At 40.6% G+C, this 18,230-nt stretch overlaps 2 protein-coding genes across 2 annotated transcripts; both read left to right on the top strand.

The window, feature by feature from the left end:
* The first annotated feature begins 64 nt into the window (after positions 1-64).
* On the top strand, positions 65-8,767 carry babam1 (BRISC and BRCA1 A complex member 1). Its single transcript, XM_034208137.1, has 9 exons — positions 65-199; positions 1,134-1,582; positions 5,776-5,834; positions 5,922-6,042; positions 6,140-6,218; positions 6,341-6,365; positions 6,471-6,600; positions 6,753-6,839; positions 7,690-8,767. Exons 2-9 carry the CDS (start codon positions 1,148-1,150, stop codon positions 7,888-7,890), a joined length of 1,137 nt encoding a protein of 378 aa, XP_034064028.1. The 5' UTR covers positions 65-199; positions 1,134-1,147; the 3' UTR covers positions 7,891-8,767.
* Positions 8,768-9,035: 268 nt separating this feature from the next.
* On the top strand, positions 9,036-17,729 carry plvapb (plasmalemma vesicle associated protein b). The gene is made up of 8 exons (XM_034208028.1): positions 9,036-10,911; positions 11,304-11,480; positions 11,907-12,000; positions 12,487-12,688; positions 12,775-12,994; positions 15,861-16,010; positions 16,184-16,312; positions 17,391-17,729. The coding sequence occupies exons 1-8, from the start codon at positions 10,708-10,710 to the stop codon at positions 17,397-17,399; spliced, it is 1,185 nt and encodes a 394-aa protein (XP_034063919.1). The 5' UTR covers positions 9,036-10,707; the 3' UTR covers positions 17,400-17,729.
* The last annotated feature ends 501 nt before the right edge of the window (positions 17,730-18,230 follow it).

Here is an 18,230-nt window from a genome sequence, read left to right as displayed (position 1 = left end):
TAAGTAGGAAGAAAGCTATAACCTTCACATTAAACTCCATTACCCATAATTCAGTGCTATTTCGCAGTTCCGGATTTGGTCATTTTCGGTAAGGAAGTAGTCCGATCAAAACAAATGTTAGCTCGGCGTTGAAATATTGTACAACTTTCAATGACTTTCACTCTATTTGAATCCTGAACGTTTCACAGTTACCTATCACGTAAGTCTCTCGGAACATCTTAACATGTAACATTTGATTTGTCTCGACTCGTAATTATCCTGAAGCTAGTGCTAACAGCTCACATTGCTCTGTCACCACACATCACCTGTGTTAGCTTGAATGGACTCACTCTCTCTGACGCATTCATTGATGCATTTCTAAATAAACTATCCATCATCATACAGCTAAAAGTATGTATTATTCCGGTTAGCTACACGTTGCACCTTTCGTTCATACCACCAGACTCACAGACTATAAAGTTATTATTGACAGTGGGGGAAAGTCTCCGATTCATCCAGCTTTACTTTACCCAGTGTACGACCTGTGTTAAACTGTATACATAGCTCTTGTTTTCATCCTTTAGCATTTCAAGACATTTATAGATTGGACTTTCGATATTGGTAATATATATATTTAGGAAGTAGGCATAAGGTGGACCGTGCATTTGAATCGTATCTGTGGATGACAATTACTTTAACGCACATTTTTGGATCATTCTCTTGGTAAATAGTTGCGAATATCATCTTTATATTGTACTGTGAACTTTCGCACACTCTTTGGACTATATTTGAACTGTTTCTGCCTAAAAAAACACATCTTTCTATTTTCTAAATAGATGTGTTTTACATATTTATTTACATGTATTGACATTTTATTTATGTTTCTTGACTGATGCAGTCCCTGTTGATAGTCAAAATAATTTTAATTGGTGCAACAACTAACATAACAATCATACATTAAAACTCCTACCTAAGAACACATGACCGTGTTAAAGCATACAGACATGAACACAACACAGTCCAGTGTTGAACTGGGTGATTGCATTTCTCTAGTGTGTGTGTGACTTGACATTTCATATTAGGTGAGATAACAGGTTCTTGTCATGACTGATCAAACCTGCCAACCAATCAAAGTCATTATTTGCATTCCTTAGCAACCTGAGTATCTATGGAGACACCAGAGCCGGGTCCAGCCGATGGAGAGGAGCACGTGGTGGAGCTTCGCCCTCGGACGCGCTCCAACCCTGAAGGTGCTGAGGACCGTCGCAGCAGCACGGGCAGCCTGGGGGGGAACAGTAACCCCAACATACCTCAGCCCGCTGTGGGGAGTCGTGTTGAGGGCGAGGGCGAGGCTTCCACCAGCGACAGCCCCCCAAGCTCCACAACCACCACCGTGTCAGCCGCTGTAGCTCAGACAGCAGCTCCTGTTGTAGTTTCAGCAGCAGCCGCAGCGGCTGGGGTCACAGTCCCTCCGTCCACAGCTGCTGTGGCACCCAAAGAGAGGCCGAAGCCCACCCAGCAGCCGCCCACACTGACCACCCCCATCCCTCCCCCAGCAGAGTACCAGCTCAGAGTCCCCCGTGTCAACTGTCCAGAGAAAGTGGTAGGCCTTCATCAGTTTTACCTTACATTAAGATTTTAAAGTAGGGGTTTATGAGGTACTCATCCATCAATTGGCTGTTTATTGGCAATCATTTGGCAATATCTATTGTGCTATGCTCTATTTTTAAAGCCACCACACTGCTTTACCACTGATTCGCTCGGATAACTGGTTTTTGTTATTGTGTGACTTTAGTGGATCTGACCTAACAATTTAAAAATAGTAGTAACAGACAGACAGTAGCTGACCGGGTGTTGTGCGTCGGGGGTGGGCGGAGTTGCAGTAATTATGTCAGGTAGAAGGGGGTGAGGCCTAGGAGTGTTTTGTAAACAAACAACAGCCAGTGGATGTTGCGCCTGGTCTCAAGAGAGGGCCAGTTAGCCAGAGAGTACAGGTCACAGTGGTGTGTCCTGTAGGGGGCATTGGTGGCGAAGCAGATGGCGGAGTGATACAGAATGTCTAAATGATCGAGAGCTCCTTTACACGCCGAGCGGTAGATGGTATCGCCGTAGTCGAACAGAGGAAGGACAGTCATCTGGACCAGAGAGAGTTTAACAGATGAAGTGAATGAGGAGCGATTCCTATATAGAAAGCTGAGTCTAGCTTCCCCAGAAGCAGTTGGTGATCTACAGTGTCGAAGGCTTTGGCAAGATCGATGAAAATGGCAGCACAGTATTGTCTGGAGTCAAGGGCATTGATGATATCATTTAGGACTTTAAGAGTCGCCGTCTCAGACCCATGACCTGCACGGAACCCAGACTGCATGTCAGATAGTATGTTGTAAGCCTTCAGAAACCATGTTAGTTTGCAAACTAACTTTTCTAACACTTTCGCTATACAGGGTAGAATGGATATTGGACGATAGCAGTTGGGGTCAGCATGGTTTCCCCCTTTAAACAAAGGTTGCACTGAGGCTGCCTTCCAGGCAGAAGGTAGCACTGCTGTCTGCATGGACAGATTACAAAGGTGGGAGATAGTTTCTGCAATAATTGGGGCTGCAACTTTAAAAAAAAGAGGGGGTCTAGCCCATCAAGACCCGCAGGTTTGTTGGGGTCAAGTTTACCAAGGACCTCCAGCACATCGTTCTCACTAACTTCCTGCAGGCAGAAGCTGTGACATGGGGCTGCGCTAGAGGGGCTCGGTGGCGGACTGTTGGTGGGGGGCTTAGGAGGCGCTATAGCGTCAAATAGGTTCCCACATTTAACAAAGTGCTGGTTAAAGAGCTCTGCTATGCGTTCATTACCGGTGACTACTGTATCCTCAATAACGAGGGAGTTAGGGAGATGAGAGGATGGGGGTTTATTCTCCATCTCTTTCACTGTTTTCCAGAATGTCCTTGGATTGGATCCACAGAGGTTGAATTGATTATGGAAGTAACCAACCTTTTCTGATTTTCCGAATGATAGCCAATTGTCGTGGGATTTTGAGTGACGAGCCCTGCGCCAGGTGGAGTTCTTGAGGTGAAGCAGTTCAGCTAAATCTCGGTTCAACCAAGGACTGCATCGGTTTTTTATCCTCATTTTCTTTATGGGAGCGTGTTTATTGATTACCATACCAAAGGAGTCATACAAGAAGGACCATGCAGCATCGATGTCAGGGAGCAAGCTAATTCTGTCCCACTTGATAGCAGCCAGGTCGTAGAGGAAGGCTTGTTCGTCGAAATGTTTCAGTATTCGTCTGTGAGTGGTAAGGAGTGGCTGTTTAATTGTGCCGCCATTACGAATGCAGCCAATAAGACAGTGGTCACCGAGATCGCTACAGAAGACGCCAGTTTTGTACCTGTCAGGGTTATTTGTGAGGATGACATCAAGGAGGGTGGCTTTTTCTGGATTTTTGGTGTCATACCGTGTAGGAGTAAGGATAATCTGCGAGAGATTAAGAGAGTCCCATTGTTTTTGGACCTGCGCAGGAGGGTTGAGCATGTCCCAGTTTAGATCCCCCAGAAGCACAAACTCAGAATGAGTGTGGGGTGCCAGGAGGGTGCTGAGAGCAGGTAGGGTACATGCTGGGGCAGAGGGTGGGCGATAGCAGCCAGCGACTGTCAGTGTAGAGCTATTTGCTAGTTTAATGTTTACGATAAGTAGGTCAAATTGTTTGGGGACAGATTTACTAGTGGCGATAGAACACTGGAGGTGTTCCTTTGTGAATATAACTACTCCACCTGCGTTAGATGATCTATCCTGCCTAAACACATTATAACCAGCGATGTCAGAGTCTGGGATATTCTTCTTCAGCCAAGACTCAGTGATGAGAAGTACCTCCGGATTTGAGCTGTGAACGAGTACTTTTATACATTTTTGGCAGTAAGCTTCTAGCATTTACATGTAGAAAAACACCAACTACTGATGATAGATCAGCAACTCTTGTGTTCTCCAACGTTATATTCAGGGGTGCACATAACTTTTTTGCCCTGGTTCTCAAAGGAGCACCTGGAGATGTTGCTTGGTGCTCATCCTTAAAATGAAATAAACCGTAACTTTTGAGGGGGTCTTGACTTTATTTGCCAGACACACGGCACTGAACACACATGCAGAGGTGAACACAGAACACACATGCAGAGGTGAACACAGAACACACATGCAGAGGTGAACACAGAACACACATGCAGAGGTGAACACAGAACACACATGCAGAGGTGAACACAGAACACACATGCAGAGGTGAACACAAGACAACATTAGCACGACCAGTAATCCTACAAGCTGTCATCACTACCCTCCTGACTGTTCTCCTCTCTGTCTTCCTCTCTGTCAGACATGGTAGCTGATGATGTAGGCCTACTTTTTTCTCTCTGGTTGAGTCTGCGATTAGCTGCTTGCATCCACAAGTCAACAGCTGGGTTTGGGTCGAAAGTCTCTGTTGTCATCTTAGACAAGTGGATGTAATCAAATAAGTATGTGAACATAACCAATAACCTACCATAGCCAATAACAAATGAATGTAACTTATTTTATTTGTGTTGTTCATTCATATCTTATTTTACCTTAACATTTATTTATTTATGCATTTGTTTATCTCTCCAGTTTTAAAGGATATTTTTGGTTACTGTCCTATAGTATACATTGGAATGATTTCAAACCTGTTTATCCCAATAATTATAAAGGAGTGCCTTGGAAATATGTGTTTACATAAATTGCGACCAAACCGTTTGAACTTAGACTAAAGTGAACTATCTAAACACTCAAGAGTCCTTTACCTCACTGAGCTGTAGTTAACTTATCAGCCTCTCAGTCTGACTGGAGAGGACTCTCCCTCCACATTATTGTAAAAACATCTTCTTCTTATATCCGTTAGAGCAGCTAGCACGGCACCAGATTCTAATAACAACAGCGCTGGTACCGGTGCACCCTCCCTCTCTCCCTCTCTCCCTCGCATTTTGGCTGTGAGCTGCGGGCGCCAGATAAGCCAACATCCCCCATTTTCATCACTTACAGCGCCCATCGTACAGGGCAAATGAAACGTGTAACCGGGGTGAAAAGGGTGTTACATTTACTTAATTATGAATGTTGTTATATCAAGGCCGAAAATTAGAATGAGCCCCAACGGTCAAAATGTTTTTTTCCCTCCCAGAACTGCCAGCGCAGCACCTCCCCAGATCTGGCGCCCTAGGCGAACATCTAGCCAGCGCTACGGGCCGACCCTGAGTTCATATCATGGTTCATACATGTATGCAACTCGCAAATATCTTTCTCTCTCTCTCTTCTCTCTCTCTCATCTCTCCTCTCTCCTCTATTTTCTCTTTTCCCTTCTCTCTCTCCCTCTCTCAATGTTGGTACGCAAATGCGCTTTGTTTCAAATGACCCGGTGCTCTTTTTTTGGCGGAGGTGCGCATGCGCACCTCCGCACCAGTTATGTGCAGCCCTGGTTATATTACTGTTTTTGTCTAAGAAGTCTGGTGGCTTTGGAGGGAGCATAGATAGCGGCGTCAGTTCTCCGTCAGGCACGTGAAAGCGAATAAAATGTTCAAATTTTTTAAAGGTGGGCCTATTTTTTTTAGGCTCAAATACATGTTGAGGCTTTACCTGTCCACAGCAGTACATTCTTCAACTTCTGTGCAGGTACTTCTGTCTGTCTGAAACTTTTTCCTGTAAGTAATACGCTGGCTATGGATAAGTACCTCTTACAACCCCACTGAGAACACCTCCAAATGATCCATCTGAGTCCTGTACTCTCTGCTGTTGTCTTCCTCATGGCAGATCATCTGCTTAGACCTTTCGGAAGAGATGGCTTTGTCAAAGTTGGAGTCTTTTAATGGGTAGGCTACAGCAAAATAAATATTTATTCCTCAGAGCTTATTTTTCATTTGTCATCACACCCTAATGTGACTTCCTTTCCCTTTTAGGTCTAAAATAAATGCCCTGAACATATCCCAGAAGATGATAGAGATGTTTGTCAGAACTAAACACAAGATTGACAAACGCCATGAGTTTGCTCTGGTAGTGGTCAATGATGACGCTCTGTGGGTGAGTTCTGGTTTTAATTTGCTTCAAATATAACACGCAGTTCTCTGGAACATTGTCTTCTGTTTTCTGATGTGATGTACTTGTGTATGTGCTTCAGCTGTCGGGCTTCACCTCGGACCCCAGAGAGCTGTGCAGCTGTCTGTACGACCTTGACACCAATGTGTGCGAGACCTTCAGTATCCTTTTATTCAAAACTCAATTCAAACTCTTAAACAATTAAAATAAATGTGAAACTATAACGCAATAGAATTTCAAATAGATTCCAGTTCTTAATTGTAACCTTAACTGTCCTCTGTAGACCTTGAGGATCTTCTTAATGTAATGTAAGTTCTTTCTGTCTATAAACCTTTTTGGTTTCCTTCAAAATAAATTAAACGTTACATAGAAGTGTTAACTGAGGCTCATTTCTTCTTCCGTTGTCCTTTTAGACGTCAGAAGATCGAGTTGCCGTTGATGGACAATGTTCAGACCGTCCCTCCGCCGTACGTGGTGCGGACTGTGCTTATCTACAGTCGCCATGCAGGACAGCTGCAGTTCAACCCATCGGAGGCGGTAAATGTGAGTATGACACTCTTTGAGATATCCGGACTGAATTTGAGTAAAATTGTTGCTTTTATAGTGAATTTGACAATATCTTCTGTCTCTTGTTTTCTTGATGGTTGCATTTATTTTACATTTAAAGCCTTGCTTGTTCTTGTGTCCTACCACAGAAAATGCTGCAGTCTCCATATTTTTTCTTTGATGTGGTTTACCTCCACAACGGGGTGGACGAGCAGGGGGATGAGACCAGCTGGAGGGTGAGTGAAGAAACGGATGAAAAGACAATTATCCATTTAGATTTAAACCAGAACATAAGTCGTAGTTTGGCTCAGGTTTGTTTGTCAAGGTCATTTTATTTTTTGCAGCCAAATATCACAAATCGCAAAGAGTGGTACTCTAACTTTAACATTATCTTAAAAGTAATTTTATGTTTTTTTGCAATATTAAACATTAACCCACAATGCACTGACTGGACGTTTCTGGGGTAAGTTTGAGAAACCAGCTCGAGTGTGCTAGAATTTGAAAATACACGACCGGAGAAAATCTGCCACTTCCTCACAGAGCCCCTCCTCCAACACACACGAACGCGCACATGACCAATGAGGGCACGAGATAAGTTTGTGCCCCGATGGAAGGCTGACAGGCAGGTAGGCCATCCAGTTATTTTAGCCGGGCCGGCTCAGATGATTGGTCGTGCTTTTTACAGGCTTCCACATGACATTTTGTTATGGATTTGTTGTCAAAGCACTTAAAATATTCATTGCTATCGGGATGTTAAGAGCATTCCATGGAATATAACAAAAAGTGTATCTCGAGCCGGTTTCTCAAACTTACATACCCTACCTTTAAAAATAGATCAAAGAGTAAAGTAAAGAAAATCCCACCATGACCCATTCAGGGACTCCGTTCATTCCTGTTTTTTTTTTTTAAAAATGAATTCATTCAGATACTTCTGTCCATCTTACTCAGTCTGAACAGTGTGGAGCGGTCAGAGCCCTCCTTAGACCAACCTAAATATGACAGATTTGCACTTGATGATGTAATTGGGATATTTCCCCTATGTGCTGCATTTCAACGGTGTGTTATTTTTTCTATTTTTGTCTCCAGGACAACTACACTTCTTTCTGCAACCTGGACTCAAAGGGAATGTGCTATCGCTTCGAGGTTTCCCTGACTGGACCGGCCATCGAGCTGCACAACTGTATGGCCAAACTCCTGGCCCACCCTCTACAAAGACCTTTTCAGAGCCACGCTTCTTACAGCCTGCTGGAGGGGGAAGACCCCCAGGACATTGAGGCAACGGTCTAAAACAGGACACACTAACGCCCTGTTTCTCATGCACACACTGTAGTTGATAACAATTGGGTATATTTTCTTTAAGTCCAATCATTACTGAGGTAACTCCATTAGCTGCTGTAGAAAAATGATTTGTAAGAATATTTGGGAAGCCAGGTGAATTTCTAGAGAAACAAGAGGGTGTCAGCAGTTACTGTGAACACAATCATTGTGTTTCCATAGACAAATTAATGAGTCATTAATTGTTTTAAGCTGGCGAAGTAACAACATCATCCGGTTGTTAGCTGTTGAAGTGCTAGAGGTCTCCTAGGTGACAGGATGAAATACATGTCAGAGAGTCTAGGAGCAGGACACAAGTAGAAGGACAAAATACAAAAAATAATTTAAAATGAAGATGGTTTAATCATCAGGCTTTGTTAAACTCCCGCCCTTACCATTTGTTTTTTCTTTTTAGTCTCAGACCACACTGATCTGTCTGTAAGTCTTAAAAAGTGAAATCAGTGCAAGCCTGTGACAGTTCTTCATAGCTAGACCTTTGGGACGAACTGTAACATGATATACTGTATCACAGAGGTCACAGCTTCTGTAACATTGCCTTCCCTTTTTGTTTATTTACACGTTTTGAAGCTTGTCTTAATGTATTTTCTATTTTATACAGGGTTGTTTACTTGTTTTTAATCTTTAGTTGTTTTGTCACTCTTGTATGTCACAAAGAAAATGAGTGAATGTACAGTAATGTTGAAGCAGCTCCTCTGACAGTTATCTCTTTAGATAATGGACTGATTAAGAAAAAGGCCCCCCATACTGCGCGTCTAGCTGCACTTGAGAACACATTGTACATACATTTTTGAAGCCCTTTATGGATATTAAAAGAAGGCATAGTGAATCACAAGTCTCATCTTCATGTGCTTTCTGTGTTTTTGTCAGGAGATGGCAGCAAAGTCCCTCCAGAAATCTTTACAAATTCAAAGACCTTCTTCAAAAAGCTGCTAAGGTTCTTGAGAGTAGAGAATAGTATTATCATTTTCACAAGTGTCAGTTTTGAGAAATGGTTTCCTGCTTTAATCAGTGTTTTTCCAGCTTTTTTGATTCATTTGTCTGTGTATAACCTCCAGACATCTCACTGTCAAGCTTCATCATCAGTGTCTAATTTCTGTTTCATGGACCTGTATTCATGATTAAGCAGATTATGTTAAAAAAAACACTATCTGTTATCAACCTATGGCACTTATATCACTTCAATAGAAGATATATATTTTCCTGTCACCCTAAATGTGTCCGGTCAGTTATCTTAAGAGGTGTTTTCATCTCAGTCTTCAACCGTTTGGTTTCCTGTTTTTGTTCAGAAGGTGATCCGAGGCCTGACTCCTGATAGTCACTCATTTTCTGTCACTCTAACATACCTTCATAAATTAGTTATTTTCCGGTGAGGACAGGTTGTCAGGGAGACAATGGGGAGCAGGAAAACCTCGGGCTCAGAGGACCTTTCCCCTTTCACACACTTCCCCAGAAGAGTTGGCTGTTCCTCACGTCATCACTGCTGAAAACAGCGCGGGGGGGGATCCAGTGCGTCTGGGCTCCAGGGAGAATTTGTTATTCCCTCATCCCTGAAGAATGACAGGTCCCTATTGTTTTCATTCTTTCACTCCTCCAATGCTCTGACTCCTTTCCGTGCCTGGAACAGGATATGGTGGATTTTTTTGGTTGGTTATGTTCTGCTTTTACTCCTTACATGGATTACATTGTTCATCCACCACCAGGGGAAAAATAATTGGGCTTTCTGTAGCGATATTTAAATATTGTGCAGACAGTGGTGGAAAATTACTGCATTTACTCAAGTTACTAACTACATTTCAGGGGGTAACATTGGACTTCAATTTTACTTCACTACAATTATTTGACAGCTAAAATCACTTCTTAGGTGAAGATTTTACATATAAAACATGATTATCTAAATAAATACAATGTACGTTCAGTAATAAGTAAGTTAAATAAGCTCTTTCTTGACTATAACAAAAATAGTTTTGGTTACCTTAAGCACTTTCTACACTAAAAACATTTAGCTGAGGGTGAAAAGGTGACAACATGTTGCAATGCAGGACTATTATTTACAGTGGATCATTTTTACAATGTGATACAATTACTTTTACTTAAGTAAAGGATCTGAATAACTTTTACATTTGTTATGTCCATGTTAGAACAACAATAACATGATGCAAAGTTAACACATAGTTGGTTACTGGATGTAAATCCTTTCCTAACTTTTAAGTTAAAAAGGGACAAAAGATAGTCCTCACACTTTCAAATGTTCAGATGTTATTGAGAAATCTATCAAACTTTTTGTGCAAAGATTATTTCTACACATGTGTAGAGGGGATTTTTTAAATGTATTAATTCTTCCTGCCACATTAATTCCCTGTTGTCTCAACGGCCCGGACGTGTGATAATTCTGGCAGCGGTGTAGCTGGAGGTTGCTACTGCGACAGAGGGAGGGGAGGATGGGTCAGGATGGACTGGAAGTGTGTCTCCAGCAGCGTTTATAAACATGGCCCCTTTACACACCTACTGGTCATTGTTTACATCCATCCATACATGCCATTTCTGCATGTACGTTTCTGTACCCTGGCAGTGTGACAGAGCTATAGAAGACGGACCATCATCCCACATCTGGCTTTCCTTCCAGTTCTGCTCCACAGAGTCTAGTTGATGCCGCAGCACCTGATCTGCAAAGATCACATCTGAACGGAAACCTTGTGGATATTTTGGCAAAAAAGAGTTCCTATTTAGATCTTTCCAGAACCAGCTGCCACCATTTCTCCTCCAGCCGCCATGTACAGCTCCAACTACTCCCGGGCCAAGTTTGGCCTGGAGGCAAGGGAGCCCCTGCACAAACACAAAGGAAAGAGCTGCGGCTACTACATGAGGATCGTCTTCTTCTTCTCCTCTCTGATCCAGTCCCTCATCATCGTCAGCCTGGTGCTCTTCCTCATCTATGGACAGCCAGAGAAGTCAGCCGAGGAGAAGAGAGTTGAGGTCAGTGATTTCTTCTTGTATATTCACCTCAATTTATTTTGTCAGCTATTAATCATCTAATTTAAAACATGTTTTAAGACAAAAACATTACAATACAATTATTAGATTTTAATAATATTTTTGACAAACAACTCTTAAATGTATTTTCAAGTTAAGTAACAATGATCAAAACAGTAGGAATAACTAAAAGAGACCTGATGAGGTTTGAAAAATCTGATCAAATCATTTCTGCAGAAGATTTTGATCAAACTGTTGGTGTTTAAGCAGGCAGCTTGAATCATCACTTTCAATGTTTCTGACATTACAATACTTATTATGTTTATAAATATAATGTGTTCAGGGCTGTAAATACAGTCATGATGATGCTGAGTGGTCTGATTGGTATTCTGAAGGACCTGGAGGTGAACTTCAACAGGCTGAGTGAGAACAACATCCAGCTGAGGAAGGAGAAGGGCGAGCTGGGAGCTCAGCTGGGAGCTCGCACCGGAGAGAAAGCTGCTCTGGTGACAGAGCTGGCCAAGCTAAAGACTGACACCAACAAGACAGAGTTTATCCTAAAAGATAAATTAGTAAGTACATGACTTGATTGGTGTAATGCTAAGAGAAGCAGGTCGTTTTGTGCAGCTGTTAAAATTGTTTTCACACATTTTAATCATCTTCAAATAATTCTCCGAACAGATGAAGCTTAAAATAAAGTTACAATGTACAAATTATACAATATAATAATTTATTTTGGCATTTTCCAGTTATTCTTTTGTTGTCATGTGTTGGTGAAAGTATTCAGACCCTTTTATTGGGAAAGATTACTAATATCAATCTGTAGAAATACTTAATTTGATGTAAATGTTATGCATTGAATGTCATTTGAGTAAAAGTATTTAAATATAAAATTGGACATGTTACTTAAAATCTAAAAAGTAAAAGTTCTCAATGCAAAAAATGTTATATACAATATTATTCCTGCTGTAAATACATATATTTATTTGTATGTATAGGCTACCTGTGAGAGAACGAGTGCATCGACAATCACAAGCATTATGTCACGTCGTATCACCCCTCCGATCCAGACCCCTCCTGTCACTAACAGCGGTATGTGTGTACTTCTTCATTTTAATATTTATATTTTGAATATATGTACAATAAAATAAAAGTCCATGTGGTTAATATTAGGCACGATGGTTGGACGTTTTTTTGTGATATGTTAAATAAGTTAAACGTTAAAATAAACAAATAATGGTACCACTTCCTTATACATTATATGTAATGGCTTGAATAATGGTTTCTCTGGCTTCTAGGGTTAGGAAACATCTCACTGGCGCATTATTACTTATTAACATTTATGGCAGCAGAATTGGTGGTTTATTATAAATGATAGCCTCATTCTTATAGACTCAAACAATGTCTCACATCCTGGCAACCCAAACGTGTGTCTTAATTATATCTAATAACTGATCTAAAGAAAATTATTATATTATTATATAACTTAATATTATCATAAGCAAAACGGTCAATGTTGCTAAAAGTATTTTTTTTAAGCTTTCTTGTGATAATACTGTTTTCCACTGAATCCTCCAGGTGAAATGAAGACTCTTCAGACCCTGAACGCCCAGCAGAAAGCCATGATCAACCTGATTGTGGCGAACTTCACCCAGACGGTGCAGTACCTGAGCCTGGAGAGAGACAACGCCCTCAAAGACAGAGACATTCACCACCAGGACGCCATCGCCCTGCGCAGGGAGAACACCATGCTGAACGAGCAGCTCACCACCTACACCAGGTACTGTCTACCCCCCATCTGCCCTGTGTGTATCTAAAACAATTAAGAATAAACATGATCAAGATTGGATCTCTTTTTTTAACTAGGAAATGCAAGGAGGACTTTGCCCACTCTTTGGACGGGATCAAAAAGGTGACCAGCGATTTCCTGACCAAGATCAACAACCTGTTTCCCCACCAGCTGACCTTTCACCTCACCTGCGACCGCCAGCAGGAGCAGATGGAGAAGATCAGGAACAAATGCACTAACCTGTCCAAAGATGTGGAGAATAAGTTCCAGCTGTATTTGGACAATGTGGGCAGCAAGGTTAGTGCAACACTTTATAATTCTGTAAGGTGTGATGGCTTGATGTCTAAAATGACAGATGGGTGTGCCCTTCTTGGTGTATGCTTAAATTCACAGCCTCGAGACGAGAAGTAAAGCAGAGAGTAAAGCACTTATAAGAACTTAGAGGCGTCATAGTGATTCAAGAGGTAGAAGAGAAGAAAAAGTCATGCTTCACAAACTCTTATTTCATTTTCGGACTTTCTTAAATTGCCCTTTTTGCTGCTATTCTGTCCTGGCAAAGTTATTTTAATTAAAGCGTCTGATCAGTTTACAGTGAAAATCTTTCAAACCACTGGTCTAATCTTAACAATTAATTGTATGTAAGCTTATCCTTTGTTTTTTTATGTAAGATCTTAAGATAAAAAAATTAACCGGTAATGAGCTGGAGTAAAAAGTAGAAGAATGAAATATCATGAAATGGTTCTACAAAAAAAATGTCCCTTGAAATTGTCAGTTGTTAGAGGTTGTTCTCACTTCTTGCCACCCTTTCTTTAAACTTTGCCTAAACTGTGATGGAATATTCCAAACAACAAATTGAAAAGGAAACCAGGTTCTCTGGGGAGGAAGTCTCTCCGCTGCGTCATTCGTGATAAATCTACAGCTAAAGAGACACACGTCCTCCGAGGCCAACTCAGGGTCAAAGCCGAGGTGAAAAGAGTGTCTCTGCTGATACAGCAGCACAGTGTGGGACAACTAATTCAGAGCCTCAGCAAATACCTGTTTCCAGGGGTTACGTTGGGATTTGATATGTGGGGGGGCTCTGTGTGGAGATGCGAGAGGATCTCATTATTTGACCTTAAGGGATATACACTGTGGCCCTAAAGCAACTGCTCCATTATCTGTATCAAATGCACACATTGATGCCACCAAATGTCACAATAAAAATAGAAAGTACTACAAATAAACTGGAATTCATTCACATCTTAAATTATTAATTTATATACACAAAAAAAGGTTTACAAATATCCAACCTTCAAATTTCTTTTTTAAATCAACACTGCTCTGCACACTTGCTAAAGAACATTTGTGTGGAAATCTCAATTCATTTGTAGGGCTACGTGAGTATGGCCAAAAGTATGGGAGTAAATCTCACTGTAAACTATTTAATCATCACCAAATTCTGTGTGACCGATCATAACTCAGCTTTATGCAGACATACATTTAGCATGGTGTACAGGGCCGGTTTTTGGCAGTCCTAGGCGGTCGCCTAGGGCGCCAGATCTGGGGGGGCTCTGCGCTGGCAGCTCTGGGAGGGAAAAAAACATTTTTGACTGTTTGCGCTCATCCTAATTTTCGGCCTTGATGTAACGACATTCATAATTAAGTAAATGTAACAGCCTTTTCACCCCGGTTACACGTTTCATTTGCCCTGTACAATGGGAGCTGTAAGTGATGAAAGTGGGGGGTGTTGGCTTATCAGGCGTCCGCAGCTCACAGCCAAAGTGGGCGTGGGATCGAGCGAGAGAGATAAATGCAATGTATGTAAACAAATATTTCCAAGGCACTCCTTTATAATTATTGGGGTAAACAGGTTTGAAATCATTTCAATGTATACTATAGGACAGTAAACCAAAAATATTGTTTAAAACTTGAGAGATAAAAAAATATGCATAAATAAATGTTAACTAGGTAAAATAAGATATAAATGAACAACAAAAATAAAAAAAGTTACATTTATTTGTTATTGGCTATGGTAGGTTATTGGTTATGTTCACATACATATTTGGTTATTCAAATGTAAACCGATCTTTTTCATATGGGTGTTTAGAGTTGTACCCCCTAGATCTAGTCTCTAGTAATGTGTGCTTAAAGTGCACCAGATTGAAGCATTTTACTTTACATTTTCAAACATGTTCATACAATACTGAATACATTTGAAGCCTTTTTGATGTATATAACCAACATGTCAATAAGTTTCTGTTTTTGTAGTGTATAGGTCTTTTGTAGAGATTTTTCATTTATTTTTTATATATTCTATTGTGTATTCCTTGGATACAGCTAAAATCTCGCCTAGGCAGCAAATTGGTTAGAACCGGCCCTGATGGTGTAGGAAACACAAACACATACAAACACACACACCGCTGCAGACTCTCTGTGCACACACACACACACACACACATCGCTGCAGACTCTCTGCACACACACACACACACCGCTGCAGACTCTGCACGAAGGAGCCGCGGTGCTGCAGCTCCTGATAGGAGCAGAGACACACGTTCACTAAGCGGAAAAACTATATCCTGTCACAGAGATCTGCTATTTTAAAGTAAAGTCAACACATCAACCCTAAATAAAGTCTATATTAAGAACGAGAGATGTTTTAACATATGGCTTAAACAAATGACAAATGAGCAAGGGTGATGGCGTCAGAGCATCGTCCTATGTGCCGGGGCTGAACCCCGGACAGCCCCGGCCCAATTTAACCCCTGCCTGTTTCATTCTGTAGCAGTTCCTTAATGTGCTGTCTCCATCTTTGTCATAAATCTGGGGGTAATTGTGTTTTTGGAACCTCTTCATTACTTTTTTTCTCCATGTTAACCCAATTCTGAGCCAATTGTATTCTAGTCATGGTTGTGTTTTTTGGGATGAGAGAGACGCTACATCTCACAGCATTTGGCTACATTTATGGCACATTTTTATTTCCTATTTTTATATAAATATTTACTTTATTTTATGGTTGTGCAAGTTTCACTAAACTATGTGCTGTGTCTCTCAGGGAGATTTTGTTCATACTCCATAGAAATAGACAAATGGCAAACAAATGATGTACTGTAAAGGTACCATCTGGAAGTCAGATGAACATATTTAACGTTTTATTAAAAGTACAATTATTTTCTTCTTCCAGGTGGCTGAGATCCAAGCCTTTTCCAGTCGTCTGGAGGTGCAAAACTCACATGCGAGCTCTGAACTGAAGCAGTGTGAAAACACTCGCAAAGAGGCGGCCGCGGAGTCAGCCAATCAGCTGCAGCTCAAACAGAAGACTCACGATAACCAGGTACATTATATATCTGTGGTTAGGAATGTGTGTATGCATGTGTGGGTGGAAACAAGGCAGACATCCCCGGAACAAGCTGTTTCACTCTGTATCTGGATATAAAAGTGGGACTGCCATCTTAATGCAATAATCATTATATAATATTTTATTTAAATATGCATTTTTTTTTTAAGGTGGAGAAGTTACTGATTGAGCAGAACCAGCTGAGGGATCAGAAGAAGCTGCTGGAAGACACTTTGGCCCTGAGAGACAGAGAGCTTCAGAACCTCCAGGGAACGATCTCTGCTCAGCCCAATACCAAGGTAAAGCAAAAACAGAGGACAAGACATTTTGTTCTCTACAAACACATGTCAGGAAAAGGGGAAGGCAGCTGTGAGGCAATGATTTAGAACCCTCATTCAGTCAGCACAGATTGTTGTGATTATGTAATGCATTAACTTAAGCTGGTTCAAAAGAAGCCGTGTTGTATTTGGCGTTCTGAGTGTATGCAACCCTCTGTTTTCGAATAATATTCACTCCACCTATTACTTGGACAGCAGTGCAGAGGTAAGGTCATGTGTGAGGACTGAGCAGAAAAGAAGAATTTAAGGGCGGCAGGAAGGATGGACAGGCAAGATAACAAAGGGAAACTATTTTCAAGAAGTCATAAGTTCACAAAATGGCCCATTTTCTTTACGAGTGTGAGGAGTATTTATCCATGCACAGTCAGTAAAAGCTGCACAGATATAAAACAGTGTGTAATGTTAAACTATACTGAGATCATTTTTCATTTGTTTTTCAGGCTGTTGTCCCCAAAGCTTCCATTGGAGCATTTGCTGGCATCAGCCCCCAAACTTTATATTAAAATAAATACCATCATTAGATTACTTTAATGACTTTACAGTTAGTGTTATCATATTTTGTGTTTTAGTTGACTATACAGATCATGTGATAACATTTAAGCATAATAATAATTGGATAGTTTACAGTTTGATGTGAGGGTGGCGGTAGATGAAAAGTGAAAGTAATTGTGAATATAATTAATCCTTAATTACTGTTCAAGATAATCAAATTCAGTAGTTTTAGTCCTGTATGGTCTACGAACATTTCAATAAATTTAGTGGGAATCCGTGTAGTATTTATTTGGATAATTCGGTCTGAATCCAATTGTTGGATGACAAAAGACGTTATGATCTCTGCTGCTATGTGGCAAATGTTGCTAAAAATAGCATCAAATAGACTAACTTCAGCTGTAGTTCTCATAGCTTGCACCTTATATTATGTGTTTCTATATGTTTTATAAAGTATTACTGCAAACATCTCTGCATCAACATTTATTTATTTTTCAAAAATCCCCTGCTGCTATTGATATTTCATTCTAATCAATATTTTGTCTTACAGGGGAGATGAAATGAACTTGCAGACTGAAGAAACATTTGTCAACATTTTGCCTTTAAATCTTCAAAAGATTACATGTATATTTTCTGTATACAACAAACTTTAATTTGTACATAATAAAGAGTCCATATTAATGACTTGCTGTTGTTGGACTGTGCATGCTTTGTTTAGCTCTACTTGGATTAGAATATGAATTTGTGTGTAAGTTTAAACATTGGTTGAAAAGCCAACCAAGGTAAATGTAAAAATGTCAATTACACTGGTGTAAATATTCGTCTGGTTATGTTTGTTGTACTGTAAATCTTTTGTTTGGAAATAAAATGAAACTGACTCACTCCTGAACTGTATTGTCCTCAGTGTTGTTCGTCTCTATACGTCATTACGTTATTAAAAACAAAGACTCAGACATGACTTTGGCCAGCAACTGCTCACTGTCTGCAATAAACAGAATACTCCTAAAATAGCATCCACTAGCACAGAATTTAATGTTTGAATTTCTTCCGCAGACCAGACGACAACACATACAGAGACAAAGTCATAAATACATCATCACATCAGGGACTCGCTAGCAGTCGTAAAGATTTAGGGGCCAGAAATCGGAAGGAAGAGATTTAGCATGAATAGGTTAGTTAGTTTTCAACTTCTTACTCAGTAAAATTGAGTAATAAATGAATTAATAGCAATTTTACAAGGAATTTAACGAGTTCACTACATTAGATGTTATCGGAACTGTTCTAAAGCTTTACTACTTCCTTTTCCTTTCATAAGAACGATTAGCCGTGTGACTCCCTGCTGTTTCTGCATCCGTTTCCCCCCCTCAATCCTCCCTATGAACGATTGGCT

The sequence above is a fragment of the Gymnodraco acuticeps genome, unplaced genomic scaffold, assembly GCF_902827175.1.
Source record: "Gymnodraco acuticeps unplaced genomic scaffold, fGymAcu1.1, whole genome shotgun sequence".
Taxonomy (NCBI): domain Eukaryota; kingdom Metazoa; phylum Chordata; class Actinopteri; order Perciformes; family Bathydraconidae; genus Gymnodraco; species Gymnodraco acuticeps.
This window is presented reverse-complemented; position numbering and strand designations above follow the sequence as displayed.

Bases quoted from the DNA above. Each gene is read 5' to 3' on its own strand.
- babam1 (XM_034208137.1), top strand. From the start codon at position 1,148: ATGGAGACACCAGAGCCGGGTCCAGCCGATGGAGAGGAGCACGTGGTG. The intron at 5,835-5,921 runs GTAGGCTACAGC...TTTCCCTTTTAG, and splicing joins AAGTTGGAGTCTTTTAATGG to GTCTAAAATAAATGCCCTGA. The intron at 6,219-6,340 runs GTATCCTTTTAT...TGTCCTCTGTAG, and splicing joins CAATGTGTGCGAGACCTTCA to ACCTTGAGGATCTTCTTAAT.
- plvapb (XM_034208028.1), top strand. From the start codon at position 10,708: ATGTACAGCTCCAACTACTCCCGGGCCAAGTTTGGCCTGGAGGCAAGG. The intron at 12,001-12,486 runs GTATGTGTGTAC...TGAATCCTCCAG, and splicing joins CCCTCCTGTCACTAACAGCG to GTGAAATGAAGACTCTTCAG. The intron at 16,011-16,183 runs GTACATTATATA...TTTTTTTTTAAG, and splicing joins AGAAGACTCACGATAACCAG to GTGGAGAAGTTACTGATTGA.